General features: G+C 36.5%; 1 protein-coding gene across 1 annotated transcript; it reads left to right on the plus strand.

Annotated features, from left to right (window-relative positions):
- Nucleotides 1-12,519: 12,519 nt before the first annotated feature.
- Nucleotides 12,520-14,025, plus strand: K441DRAFT_589049 (TPR-like protein; the record flags this gene model as incomplete). The annotated part of the gene is made up of 1 exon (XM_067644745.1): nt 12,520-14,025. A coding segment is annotated over one exon (1,506 nt), but the record flags the coding sequence as incomplete, so codon positions are not given.
- Nucleotides 14,026-14,823: the final 798 nt, after the last annotated feature.

A 14,823-nucleotide genomic window follows, 5' to 3' on the forward strand; every position in this document is an offset into this window, starting at 1 on the left:
ATAGAGTTTCAACAACAAATAAAGGTAATGGTAATTAAGGTTAAGGAAGTCCCTATTAAGGCATATAATAGTATTAGAAAAGTAGAACGATATTACGCGCCATTATACCGCGTATATAAGATTATCTCTTTAAAACTAGAGGACGCTAGCGAAGAACTTATCTTATAAATAGCTATTAAAGCCATTAACAATTCTACTGGCCTAGATAGACTTGTACCTACGTTACTAGTCTTTAGCGCCTACCCTTAAATAACTAATAATTCTCTACTATCTCCCTTCGTTATATAATAAGCTAAGGCTATTTACAAGGTAATAAAGGAGGTATAACGTCTCTACGCTATACGCTAGGTTAACAACGCACTAGAAATAAGAAATGGCCTAAATACCTTAACTACGCTTAACCTGCTACTCTAGTCTAAGGTACACATATAGCATAAAAAAGAAGGATAGTTAGGCCTATATTAACTTATTATAATTAATAGTTAAACTTATATTATTTAGATACCTTACGGACCCACTTAATTCCGTTTAACCGTTATTAAGCCTTATTATAAAGATAACAGTTCTAAGCCTTTATAGAATACCACAGAAAATACCCTAGAGGAGAGCTATAATTAACGTGCTCTAGAAGGCGATAATAATTCTAATATAATTATAGTAGATACGCCGCAACTATAACGCGGTAGAGGTCGCCTAAAGGGATTATAAAACTGCCAATATCTTATTAATTTTAAAGAGCAATTTATTGCCGCTATTAAGAATAGAATTAAGCTGTTAATGGCCTTTATAATAACTAAGGAAAAGGCTAACTTTAAGCTCGCAAAATAGCTCTAAAAGGAAGGTCATATTATAACTCTAGGAGCTCCTTTCTAAACATCTAATAAGTAGGAGATCGATGGTTTTATTACGAGAGGAGTCTTTAAATTTAAGAAGTATGACTATACTAAGTTTAATGGAGTTCGCATCTTTAAGTTAAGAATAGTTAACGAGATTAAGGGTAAAGCTACTAACGCCCTATTTAAGAAATTAAGGCTTATTATCTAAGGCTACAACGATAATAGTAAGAAGGTAATCCTTATACAATCTCCTATAATTTAACGAGCTAGTTAGCAAGTTATTATTGTACTAGCTCCCTCCTTAATAAAGAATAGAATGGCGGTTTATTTATAAGATATTACTTAGGCCTATACCTAATTAGAGACGCACCTTTAGCGCTTAATATTAGTATACCTTCTAGAGTAAATTCGCCACTAATATCCTAAGGATATAATTATAGTTGTGCTTAAGCCATTATATAGAATCGCAGAGGCAGGAACCTATTAGTAGGCTACCTACAGCAAGCACTATAAAGAGAAACTTTTAATAACTACTTCTACATTTAATTTATGCTTCCTTATTATAACTATAGAAACCCTATTCGGAATTGTCGGCATATAAACTAATAATATAATTATCTTAGGAGACGACCGATTCTTAGCCCTTAAAGAAGATAAGCTAGTAAGGGCAAATCTTATAGTAAAGCCAAAGGAAAAGCTTAATTTAATAACACTATTACTTTTTAATAGATGCATCCTCTCCCTAAATAAGGATTTTATTGCTTTACGCCAGAAGGGTTAAGGTAAGAAGATTAACGTTATTAATATTAATTCCCTAAAGTAAGGATACGTGGAGTAACGCGCTCGCGGAGCTTATATTGCTTCTATCTGTCAACCTAAGGCTTTATTTAATCTCTCTGTTACCGCCTAACACTAAAAACTAACTAAGGATAACGTTCTTGCCCTAAATAAACGTTTTTTCTAGTAAATAAACCATCTTAATTGGGGACTACTCTATATACTTATTAGTCTTCCTACTGCTAAGCTCTTTATATTTATTAATGGATTATTTATAAATAATAAAGATTTTAGCTCCTAGTTAGGATATAAGATTATTATCGCGAATAAATCTACTAGAGAAAACAACTTTATAATCTACAGCAACCTTATTTATTAGAGCTTAACCAAAAGTAAGCGCGTTACTTAAAGCGTTCTGGCGTTAGAGATATATAAAATAGTTAGCGAAGTTAATATAGTAATTATAATTGGAACTACCCTAAAGATAATTATAGATTAACTCGAACTTCCTATTATCCCTATAATCGTATATACTAACTTATACTCCCTCTATAAGTGTTTAGTTAAGCTTAGTACTATAAAGGAGAAGCGCCTTATAATCAATATTATAGCACTTTATTAATTCTACGAATATTAAAAACTCTTTAAGATTTAATGGATTAATAGCTAAGATAACCTAGTAGATGCGATAATAAAGGCAAACCCAAATAAGGCACTAGAGACGTTTATTAATACAAATACTCTACGTGTACGAGTTAAAGGTTAGGTAAAAAGGGAGTCTCTAAAAATATCTTAGTTATATAAGGCCTTAAGATATCTAGGAACTTTAACCGGCGGTCGAAGTTGTTTAATTAGTTAGATTCTACAGACCCTAACTTAAACTAGCCAATTAGGATTTTCTATCCCTAGGATAAAAAATCGCTATTAGCTCGCTTATAGCTAGCGCCTTAGCGGCCCTAATGGCCCTAATACAATATCTACCTATAACTCCTTAGCAAGAAAGCACCGCGTGCTAAGAGGCAAATTTTGGGATAGCGAGACTTATACTACAATGGCAATAGTAAGTAAGGAGGGTTTATATTTATTATAATAGTTAAGCAGTATTTGTATATAGATGGCAACTATAAAAGAAGAGTTACCAGTGTTGGGAATAAGGTAAGTTGCCGCCATATATAGTAAACTGCCGTCATATAATAGTAAGTTGCCATTATATGTTGCCGCGGTACTAGTGTGGCGAGGAGCCTTAAGTTCCTTGCCCTCCCTCATTCCAATTAATAAGCTTTATTAACCAACATCACTGTAACCCTACTCGAGTAGTCGTTATTAGTGAGTCACCCTATGTGACCAACAATAAAGCCTTCCTTAGAGGGTTTTAGTTTATTAGTATCTATAGGGGTTATAACTAGTTTATATTCCTATATATTAAATTCCTATAGTACTTTTTTAATATACCCTTTTTAGTAAAGCTAAAGGGAGTAGGTTAGTCGGTCTCTGCGTACTAATATCCCTAAGTAGTAGATATAAGGCCCTAGGTCGGTTATCTAGAACCTTTTATTAAGGGCGTCTTTAATCTTTTATATTTCGCTTTTATTAGGGCCTACTATTAGTAGGTTGTCTATATAGACTACTAGGTAAATATAACCTTTAGCAAATACGCCAAGGTTGGATAAGAGAGGTAAAAAGCCTAGACCTTTTAGGAAGAGGGCGAGAGTGCGATACTAAATTTATAGTAATTGTTTAAGTCTATAGAGTGCCTTATTTAGTTAATAAACTCTTTTTATCCTATCTTCTAGCCCTACAGGTTACTTAATATATATTTCTTCGTCAATTGCTCTATAGAGGAAGGCTGTCTTAATATCCATTTATTTAATTTTAAGGTTAAGGGCTATGGCAATAGCGAAGATTATCTTATAGCTTATTGGTTTAAGTACTGATGCAAATATCTTATTATAGTCCACGCCTTCTTATTATTTAAATCCGCGTATAACCCAGCGGGCTTTATACCGTAGTATTTCACCATTTAGTCCTCTTTTAAGTTTATAAACCCATTTCCCTCGTAAGACGCGTCTATTTAAAGGGGGGTCCACTAGAATCCACGTGACATTATCAAGTAGGGACTTATGTTTGTCCTTTATAGCCGCGAGCCATTGTTTCCATAAGATATCGGCCCTGGCTTATAGTAGTGTTTTTGGTTCAAAAGGTTCTATTACAGTTTTTACCGCTCCTAGGAGTGCTATAACAAACATATATCTCCTTATTAAATCTTCAGAGTATTGGCCTTTAGTTACTCTTATTAATATTTATAGCTTAGGGTAGCTTTAGAGTGTCTTACCAGGCACTAAGTATACGTTTTCTATTTTAGATGGTGGTTCCCTGCTATTAGGGTTGGTGTTAGTTTGGTTTAATAATTCACCCATTTATAGGTCCAATTCGTCGTTTCTTTCTGGCGTTCTACTACTAGCAGTAGTTAAGGGGCTTACGCCGCCCTCCCTTTCGGGTAATATCTCGCTAGTATTTTCCCCTTTAAAGGTTTTAGAAGATTCGAGGTTTTATAGCTAAGCTAGTAACTTATTATCTACTATATTTCCATCTTCCCTATTAATAGGGTATAAATCTTCCATATAAGGCACTCTTAGTTGTTTAGAAGCCCTGCTAGGACCTATAGGGTCTTTAGCTGGTCGCTTATTTAACTGTTTTTGTATCTCCCCTTTAGTACTTAGGGCGCCTAAATAAGGTCTTTTTTCCATAAATATAACATTTACGGAGCGAGTAATTATGCCATTTTCTATTAGAATACGATAGTTCTAACTTCCTTTAAAGCCAAGGAGTTTGCATAGTATTATTTTTATATTAGTAAGTTTTCGCCGTTTCTTTTCGGGTTTTAGTACTAGGTAGTTATATCCTAGTACTTAGATAAAGGATAAGTCTGGCTTCTTACCATACCAGGCTTTATAAGGTGTTTTGCCAATATAAGCGCTAGGGCTATAGTTACGGATTTTTATAATAGAGATAAGTATCTCTAGCCACTATTTCTTATATAGATTTGCGTTTAGCAGTGTAGGATAAAGCTTATCCATTAGGATTCTGTTTAGGTGTTTAGCGGCTCCATTCTATTGGTGCTGTTCTATAGCTATAACTTTAATATTAATTTCTCTATCTACACAGAAGATATAAAATTCGTCTAAGCGGTTTTCTCCTCCCTAGTTAAGTCTAACGCGTTAACAACGGCGTTTAGGTTAGGAGTACTTTTTTATAAAACGTTGGAAATAATAGAAGAACTCGCTTTTCTTAGTAATAGGGTAGGCTTTAGCTATTTGCGTATAGTTATTAAGAAACATAACCCAGTACTAGTTTTAGTTGTAGCCTATAATAGGGAAAGGGCTAGTAATATTAGTGTGGATAAATTCGAGCAGGTAAGTTCCTGGTTTGAACTTCCTTTTATATAGTTTCTCTTTTATTTATCCTTGGACGCATAGGACGCATACGCAGTTATCTAAAGGTAGGTCCATTCCAGTTAATATTATTTTAAATCTTTATAGATTTTGCTCCCCTAGGTGGCCTATTCTTTTATACCAAATTTTATGCCATACAGTAGTAACCGTATAGGCGGTTAGTTCTAGGGGTAGTTCTAACTATTAGATGTTAAAAGCGTATAGTTTATAGAGTAAGGATGCTTTAAATTTTATTCCTTTTATGGTGACAGTTATATTATTATTGTTATTAAAGCCTATTTTTGCTCCTTTCGCCCATAGTTTTAACATAGAGATTAGATTAACACCCCTATTTGGGATATAGAGAGTATTATATAGGTATAGGTCTATGTTTTTATTATTAATAATATAAAATAGTTTTATAGTCCTAATTGCTTCTAGTATTACTCGCGCTCCTGTAAAGCCCCTAAGTGGTCTACTGGCGTAGCTCCGTAGTTCCATAAAGTCTTTTTTCCAGTAGCTAGAGTAGTGGGAGCAGCCGGAGTTAAGGAAAAAGGTTGCTGTAAGGTTTATATCTATATCGGCTGCCATAAGGTAAATGGTTTCTATGCTATCTAATATAGAATAGCTTAGTCCTACTATTAGTTCAATTTTGGTTTCTTCCATAGATTCATTATTCTTACCCTTAGGTTTCTTGTTTTCCTTATTATAGGAGTTACTTCGTCTCCTTTTCCTTTCCCTATACTTTTCCTTACGGTACTTCCTTCTAAGGTCTAGGTGTAGGTGCTAATATTTATCCTTTATATGGTGAGGTTTGTGGCAGTATTTATAACCCCTTATTGTCTTTTAGGTATTTCGGGAGATTGCTAGTAGGGCAGTCTTATTATCTTCTCGTCCCTTTATATTCTGTTCTTCCCTTTCTGCCGCTTAGATAGCTTCGTTAAATATTACAGCTGCTTTTATAATCTTATTCTTTTTATTTCATTCTAGAAGAAGGGAGTATTTTTAGTAAAAAGCGGTTAGGAATATATTATAGTCTAGGCCAAGTCCTATTAGGAATTTGCTAACTAAGGAGATTTTACTAATTATATAGTTGGGGTTAAGCTCTATAATCTCTGTTCATGCTTTCCGTAGTTTTTCTATATAGTTTATTACCCCTTTATAAGTGTCTAGGGTAACCTCCTAGTAACGTCTTTTAAGGCATTAGTAGACTGCACTTCCTATTAAACGAAAGCGTTTTTGTAGCTTGGTAAGGATCTTATCTATATTTTTAATTTCTTTAACTTCCCTTGTAGCGTTATAGCCAAGTCTACTTCGGATAATACTGTATACTTATTCCTGTTTATTAAGCCAGGTGTCTAACTTAGTTTTATAGGTTGCCTCTGATAGGGCCCCTTATTTTAGTCTTTTTACGTTTTGTTTAAGCAGATCTCCATATCTATTTATTAATAGGTAGAGGCGCATCTACTTAATAAACTCTATCCATCCTATAGTGGATTCTAGTTTCTTTATCTTGTCTAGCCCTTTAGTCCCTTTTTTAGTTATAAGGCTTATCTTCGCCTTAACTATAGGTATTTTTGGTAAGACTAATAGAGAGTTCTTAGGCTCGTTAGGGACAGGTTTAATTATCGAGGCTTAGGGGATTTAGGACGTTTGGGGGAGACGGGTAAAAGTAAGACGTTTATAGTATTAGGTTTAGAGTCTTTAGCGGTAGTAGAGCTTTAAGGTTCTAGCGTCTCTACTCCTTTAAGTTTAATAGATTCGTATATGGTTTTAGAGGCTTAAAAGAGTTCTTTGTTTATTTTAGAGGTCTCTGGAGTATCTAATAGGATAGGTATAACTAAGGTTTTACGGGGCAGTTAAAGAGGGGTTCGGACTTTAAGGCCGAAGAGTTTAGTTAAGCTGGCTACAGAGAGGGTACTGTTAGAGGCTAAGGAGCTATCTAAATCACTAAAGTAGTTAGGTATAGTGCTAGGGTCAAAGTTGTTGTCTTTAGGGTCCTCTATAAAGATATTCCTAGTATTTTTCTTAAAATTTTTAACTATATAAGGGTAGAGGAAGATATTAAGGAAGCGGTAAAACTGTGCTGGTTATAGAGGTCGTGGCCTTAGTTAGTATAGAATTGGTTTTCTAGGCCTTTAGTGTGACCGTTAAGGTATTAATTTCTTTATTACTATAGTGGATTTAACAGAGTATATAACTATTTTGGGTTTAGATATACGGTTACCTTGTAAAGTAAACGGGCTGGTATAGGGGTTTAGAGGAAAAAATTTAGAAGGTTGGGTTTTAGCGTCTTAGCGCCTAGCTACCTTGCTAAGTCTCCTTAGACCCCTTTTTCTATGCCTTTTTATAATTTGTTAAATGCGTATATATTTTAGAGGTATGTAGCGGAAACAGCTAATAAGGCTGTAAAGTTTTACTAAAATATATCTTTTAGTGGGTTATCTATTATTCACACGCTTGCGGAGAAGAGGATTAATTAATCTAATTGGTAGGTACGGGCTTAAAGGCATCAATTAAGAATGGGTATATTCGCAAGGCCATTTATAGGGGATTACCCTGCCTTAACTAAACGTAATGCCTATAGACCCGTGCGCAAGCATATTGCTATAGTATCTATTTATAAAGCCCAAAATATGCAACTAAAGAAAAAGGTATAGGTGGGAGGGAAAGCAAGCAAGCAAGGCTCAATTTTGTAAATGTTAATAATATTAGTATTACTAAAATGCAGGGGTGCTACTACAGTGCTCGCTTAGCTATATAGACATATCTATCTATTATTTATACGCTTACGGAGAAGAGGATTAATTAATTTAATTAGTAGGTACGGGCTTAAAGGCATTAATTAAGAATAGGTATATTCATAAGGCCATTTATAGGGGATTATCTTGCCTTAACTAAACGTAATACCTATAGACCTAGAAGCGCAGCGCCCGTACTATATAAGGTAGAGTAAGGGGAAGAAAAAATAAAAAATAAAAAAGGGGGGGAAAGGAGAGATTTAAGTTAATGTATTAGAGTGCCAAAATAGGCACTCCTGCACGCTGTTATGCCTAAATACCTTCGCCTATTATATCTANGGCNAGTAATAATAAGAANGGTATTNGCNTTNTATATTANAAGTTTANACTTAGCTAAAATAGGTNTTTTAGGGATAATAAATAGTAAAGCTAAAACGCTTATAAGGACCACCGGCCTAGTTACTGTATTTAGCTATCCGTAAAACCGTTATCTTAAGTATATTAAGCAGCACCTTTCTAAAACAAGTGTCTATTATAGAGCTTAGAGTAGAGGCCGAAAGCGGTAACTCTATACTTTAGCTTATTCCTAACCGCGTAGCTTATAAAGGCCGATCTCTTAAAGTAAAAGAGAGGGGCGTTTTTAGGTTGGGGGTTATTTTTAAATAGGTATTTTATAGCTTAAACTGCGTATTTAGGTTGCCCTAAAGCGGCAATTATAATTAAGACTCCCTAGTAATTAACGTCCGTTTTACTACGCTTTAGATATAATATTATATAGTCCTCTACCAGCATTATGTTATTTCTAGTATATTTTATAGTAAAGAAGGTATAGCTATCTTTCTAAGCCTTAATATAGGTAATCTTGCCTAAATAAAGGAATCCCGTAAAGGCCGTAGTAACGGCAGTGTTAAAGTTAAGATCCTTAACGGATTAGGTATTTAGGGTAACTAATTAGGTAAGGATGTCTTTAGTAATTAGCAATCTTTTAGCCGTAGTAGAGGGATTTATAGATGTTGCACTGTCTAGAATCCTCTTAATAATAGGATTATTAAAGATGGAGGTATTATAATTAGCGTTAATATAGTAAGATCAAATTGCGGAGACGTAGGCTTTAACTATAGTAGGCTTAATACAGCTTATTCCTAGACTAGTATTACTAAAGATCTATTAGGTAATCTATTCTCCTAGGTAGTAGAGGGGCGCTAGGTACTTTACTGCTCTATAAAGGTTATAGTAGCCCTTCTAACTCTTAATTATGGGATAGTATAAATCTCTCGTTTTATTAAAAAGGCTATACTATAATAGTTGGCCGAAGCATTCTAAGGGGGCTTTTACCTTAATCTAGAAATTAGGTAGGGGGTCTTTAAGAGGGACTAGGTCTCCTATTTTAGCGTTAGATTAAATATAATAAAGAAGTATATAGTAACGGTAAATTAGAAGTATCCTAATACGGGTATAGTAATAACACCCTATTATAATTAAAATAAGATAGAGTATTAGCTAGCCCGTTTTCTATAAAGGAAACCCACTCTATATAGAGTGTAATATTATAGGCTACGGCTAGTTAAAGGATCTTATAGAGCGGGTAATTACCTAATCCTTTTACCACCGTATTCTAGAATTCTAAGAGTGCTACTATGTTATCTATATAGATATAGACTAAGCTATACTCTTACTGTATTGCCTAGAGCTAGAATAAGGTTATAATTGCTTAGACCTCCCACTTATTAATTAGGGCAAGGCGGTATTCTATATTAGGGTAGCAGCTTAAAGAATTATCTTAGGGTAGAGATACCGAATAAGGCGGCTATATTATCCCTTAAGAATCCTTAAGAAAGAAGAAGGCCCTATAACTAAGAATCCTAAATACGTCTAAGAAGAGATAGAATTATTTTTAATCCGTATTATTAAAGAAGAGGATACTATTTAAAAGGGTAAGAGCATCCCTTTACTATAACAAGTCTTAGCGAAGTTTAGCTATTAGCCGTTGGCGAGGATAACTACCTACCTTTATAAAAGTGGAGATAAACTCCTAGATAGAGCGGTTATATAAACGCCTAAGCCTAATTACCTGGGCGCTCTAAGTAAGTCTACTAGCCAGTTTTTGACTCTAAACTAGCGTTAGGGATCTACCACTTAACGCTTTATTAATCTCCTTAATTATAGTAGCCTATTTTAAAGAAGAAAGACGTAGCTTAAACTTTAGAGTATCTATAATATAACCTAGGACTTTAGCCGTAGTGCCTTTAATATTCTTTAATTTGTTTTATAGGATGCCTAATTTATTACTTAATTAGTTATATATACTAAGTAATTAAGGGAGAATAGAAGCGTTAGAGAGTATAAAGATAAAGTTATCTAGATAGTGCTTTAAGGCGGCGTTTGGGATATATTAAATAAGTATCTAGTAGAATCCCTTTGTAAAAAGATTAAATAAAAAGGGTGCAGTTTAAAGGCCAAATAAGAGGCAATATTTAAAATATATTATACCCTTCTAGGAGAACCCTATAAGGCGTTAAGCTTTAATAGAAAGTAGGATATTCTAAAAGGCGTCCTTAATATCCCTCTTAATAATTATATAACTACGGCCTGTATATATAACGTGTTGGAGAACCTAATTAACTATTAAATATTATAGTGTGGCGAATACTATAGGGATTAAGTCGTTAACAGATCGGCTAAATAGTAAGGATAAGTTGTAAATACGGCACTATCCCCTATCCGCTTTAGGTACTAAACCTAGTAGTAAGGATATAATAGGAGACGTTACTATTATAATCCTGCCTATATCTAGATTGGCGCTAATCTTCTTTAAGATTAGGACCATATTTACGGCTATTAAGGCTTAGTTCTTCTAGAAGAGGAGCTTAATTTCTAGGTCTACCCTAATCTAGTATCCAAACTTTAAGATACTAATAATATTATATTAGAGGTTACTAGGGTATAGGGATAGATAACACCCCCACACTTAAATAATTAAGGGGGAGGGAGAGTCCTGTAAAGGAAAGGAGGGTAGGAAAACTGGAAATAATAGTATAGTATTTAGCCTACCTATACTATAAGGATAGAGCACGGTTTTGGCGAAGTATAGGTATAGCTTAATAAAATCCTCTTCCTCCTTTTTCTTTTCCTTATTAACACTTTCCTCTAGTAATTACTACTTATAATTTCTCGTAGTATACGGGCTACTGTACTTACTATAGGTATATAGGAACTTGCAATCCTTGCCTAGGTTATACTTCTCTCTATTAAAGCTATAATAGGTCCTTAAGATATTAGTACTTACTTGCGCGCGTTTTAAGATAGATACGGATTTATAAGTACTAGGATTATAATAGATATTTAGGAAGTTACTAAAGATCTTCTAATTAGCTAGCTTTAACTAGTTCTTTTAAATAACTATAAAGTGGTGCTCTAAGGCTATAGTCATTAAGGGAGCAATTTGGTAAGTAGTAGATAGCTAGATAACTTAATTATAAAAGGTAAGTATTTAGGGAATAAGATCTACCGAAAGATTCTTATATATAACAATTAAAATTATTATATAGTTAAAGAAGCCTTTTACCCATACTTTAACGAATAGGTAGTCCTTTATTATCCCTTCTTTTAGTCTTATAAAAAGGACGCTGTTAACAATAAGGATATTATTTTAAGGCTTAAACTAGAGCTAGTATATCCAGAGGTAAGAGAGGTTATTAGGTAAGAAAGTACCCTAAAATACCTTAAGTATCTCTTTATTTAGGACGCTAGGGAGAAAGGTATTTAGGATATTAGCTATAGATGGGAGCAACTTACCTAGTTTATTAATTGGGGTTAAGGATAATACTACTATAGCTAATCTTGCTATTACCGTAACAAGGCTTAATATATAGAGTTTAGTCGCCTAATCTTCCTATTCTTTTTAGATGTATAGCATTTTAGTACGGTCCTCCTGTTTCTAAAGGAGTCTTATTTTCTAGTTAATTGCCTAGTCCTTAACCTCCTTTACCTAAGCTCTTTTAATCCTTAGGTCCTCCTTATATAGTTACTAAAGCCATTCTTTAGCTTTTTTAGTGGCTAAAGTCTCGCGTTAAGCCGTGGAGAGAGGCGCCATTATAGAGGATAGAGACTATAACGCTGGCGTATCGCCTAAAGGTATAGGGGAAGGTAAGGAAGACTAGTAGGTAACCTCTAAGGAGTTTAGCTCGTTAAGTATATTATTATTAGTTAAGTTTTTAAGGTTTTTATAGATAATTTATAAAGGTTTAGACGAGCGTATAGGTTATTAAGTTATTAACAGTAATAATTAATTATTAGAAATTAAGTAAATAAGGCATTGGCTCTTAAATAAGACTAATATGGAAAGCAAGCAAGTAAGGCTTAATTTTGTAAATGTTAATGATGTTGGTGTTACTAAGATGCAGGGGTGCTGCTGCAGTGCTCGCTTAGCCACATAGACATGTCCATATAGTTAATTATTAGGTGTAGTAAAACTTAGCTAATTTAATTTATATAACCCGGGCTTATAACCTGTTGAAATGTAATATATTGCTTTAATTACTTAATTTATCTATCTAGGAAAGGCTAGTGGCTATATAGTATAATATTGAGGAGGCTGGCTTTACTAGCCTCCTTACGCCACTAGAAGGCCGATTCTTAACAGGCGTCTTCTTCCCTCCACTTGATAGAACGCAAGTTATCGGAGTTGATAAACCGGGTTAAGCAGCAGAGTCGCTGTTAGAATTCCTACCTTAATCGCCAAACGGGTCGATCCTCATTACCTCTCGGAGCCGAGATGTAGCTTACAGGCTGACGGGAAGCCACCCTTACATCACGGAGGTCAAGCCAATGGACGAGGGCGACGCGCTGGCTCTCCTCCAGAAGAAGCTTAGCTTTGATGCTGATGAGCATAACGCGATCAAACTGCTACAAGCTCTCGACTACATGCCCCTCGCCATTACGCAGGCGGCGGCTTACATCGAGCAGAGAGCACCGCGTATGACCATCTCGCGATACCTAGATGAGATTTACAGAAGCGACCATGACCGAGCTCGTCTGCTTAAGAAGGACATAGGAGACAGTCGCAGGGACGGCAGAGCATCCAACTCAATTATCGCGACCTGGCAGATCTCGTTTGAACATATTCGGAAAAATATACCGACAGCTGCTCGGCTACTCTCGCTAATGAGTCTTTTTGATAGGCAGGGGATCCCAGAATCGCTTCTCCATAATCGATACCAGCGAGACGAGGATAAGGAAGCCGACTTTGAAGAGGATATTCACACATTAATCAGCTATTCCCTGGTTGAGATGAACGAGGAAGGGAACGAATTTGAAATGCATCGACTGGTGCAGTTCTCGACGAAGAAATGGCTGGAGCTGTATGACGAGCTAGATAAATGGAAGGGGACGTATGTGACGCTTATGGATGACAGTTACCCAGTAGGACTGCATGAGAATTGGACGGTGTGTCAAGCGCTGTTTCCTCACGCTCAAGCAGCAGTAGCGTATCGGCCAACTGATATAAAGCCGCTGGAAGCGTGGGCGTCGGTTCTTTTCAAGGCTGCGTGGTATACCAGCGAGATAGGAAACTACCAGGCAGCACAGGAGATGGGTCTTAGTGCTTTAAAGGCAAGGGAGGCTACTTTAGGAGCGGAGCACCCAGACACGCTGAATAGCATCAACGGTCTTGGCTTAGTGTTGTGGTGGCAAGGCAAGTACAAAGAGGCTGAGACAATGCACCGACGGGCGCTAGAAGCAAAAGAGAGGGTGATTGGGGCGGAGCATCCAGACACGCTGACCAGCATGGCCAGCCTGGCGTCGACGTACAGGAATCAAGGACGGTGGAAGGAGGCAGAAGAGCTAGGCGTGCAAGTGACGGAGATGAGAAAGAGGGTGCTTGGGGCGGAGCATCCAAACACGCTAACCAGCATGGGCAACCTGGCGTCGACGTACAGGAATCAAGGGCGGTGGAAGGAGGCCGAAGAGCTGGACGTGCAAGTAATAGAGACGAGTTCGAGGGTGCTTGGGGCGGAGCATCCGGACACGCTAACCAGCATTGGCAACCTGGCGTCAACGTACAGGAATCAAGGGCGGTGGAAGGAGGCCGAAGAGCTAGAGGTGCAAGTGATGGAGACGAGAAAGAGGGTGCTTGGGGCGGAGCATCCAGATACGCTGACTAGCATAAACAACCTCGCATTTACGTTGAGGTCCCAAAACCATACTGAAGAGGCCATTTTACTAATGGAAAAATGCTTCTAGATACGGAAACAGATCCTTGGCCTTCAGCATCCTTACACAGAGACATCACTTAAAACTCTAAATAAGTGGCAGATGGAGAACATGGTAATAGGACTTTAAAGCGACTTTACATTGTGGGTTTCATTTTCATAATTCTCCTAAGCGTAGCTGAGAAGAGATTATTTATTTAGCGAGGACCTAGAAAACCTTTCTTATGCCTGGAGCGATAAGTTTAGACTGTGAAACTAGTGCAAATGTAGAACAATTGAGCTGCGTAAGCATGCTTACGAGTGATATGTAACGGTAATTAGAGTAATTTAGCACCAGCCACACCCTTGTTACGAGCGAGTTTTGTGGGCAAGTTTTGCCGTATGCTTGAGAACATGCCGAGAAATGCTAAGCGTGTTGTCATTACGTGCCCCGCGTACCTCCGCGTCCCCAGCAAGCTCGGACTTACCTCAGTAGGCTCAGACGTGATTCCGTTAGTGCGGATCTTCTTACCTTAGAAGCTTAGACTAAGAAATCGATTGTGCGGATATAGGAATATCCGCACCGTCCGCTAAGCTGATTTAGGACGGCAATCGTTTTCTTAGTCTGAGGGACTTTGGCGAGATTTGTAGAAAACCTAAATACCGTTTATCTATCTATCGTAGTTACGTAAGGGGAAATTGATTTTAACCGTATAATTAGGAGACGCAGGGCTATAAGGTCACTCTAGGGCTAGTTCTTAGCGGTTTTGCTAGTACCTAGCACTTAAATCTNCTAAGGATTTGCCCTAAAGTNACNAGATNTCCCNNACCGCAAGCCTATNGCTGNAAA

Source organism: Cenococcum geophilum (assembly GCF_001692895.1).
Source record: "Cenococcum geophilum 1.58 unplaced genomic scaffold K441scaffold_68, whole genome shotgun sequence".
Taxonomy (NCBI): Eukaryota; Fungi; Ascomycota; class Dothideomycetes; order Gloniales; family Gloniaceae; genus Cenococcum; species Cenococcum geophilum.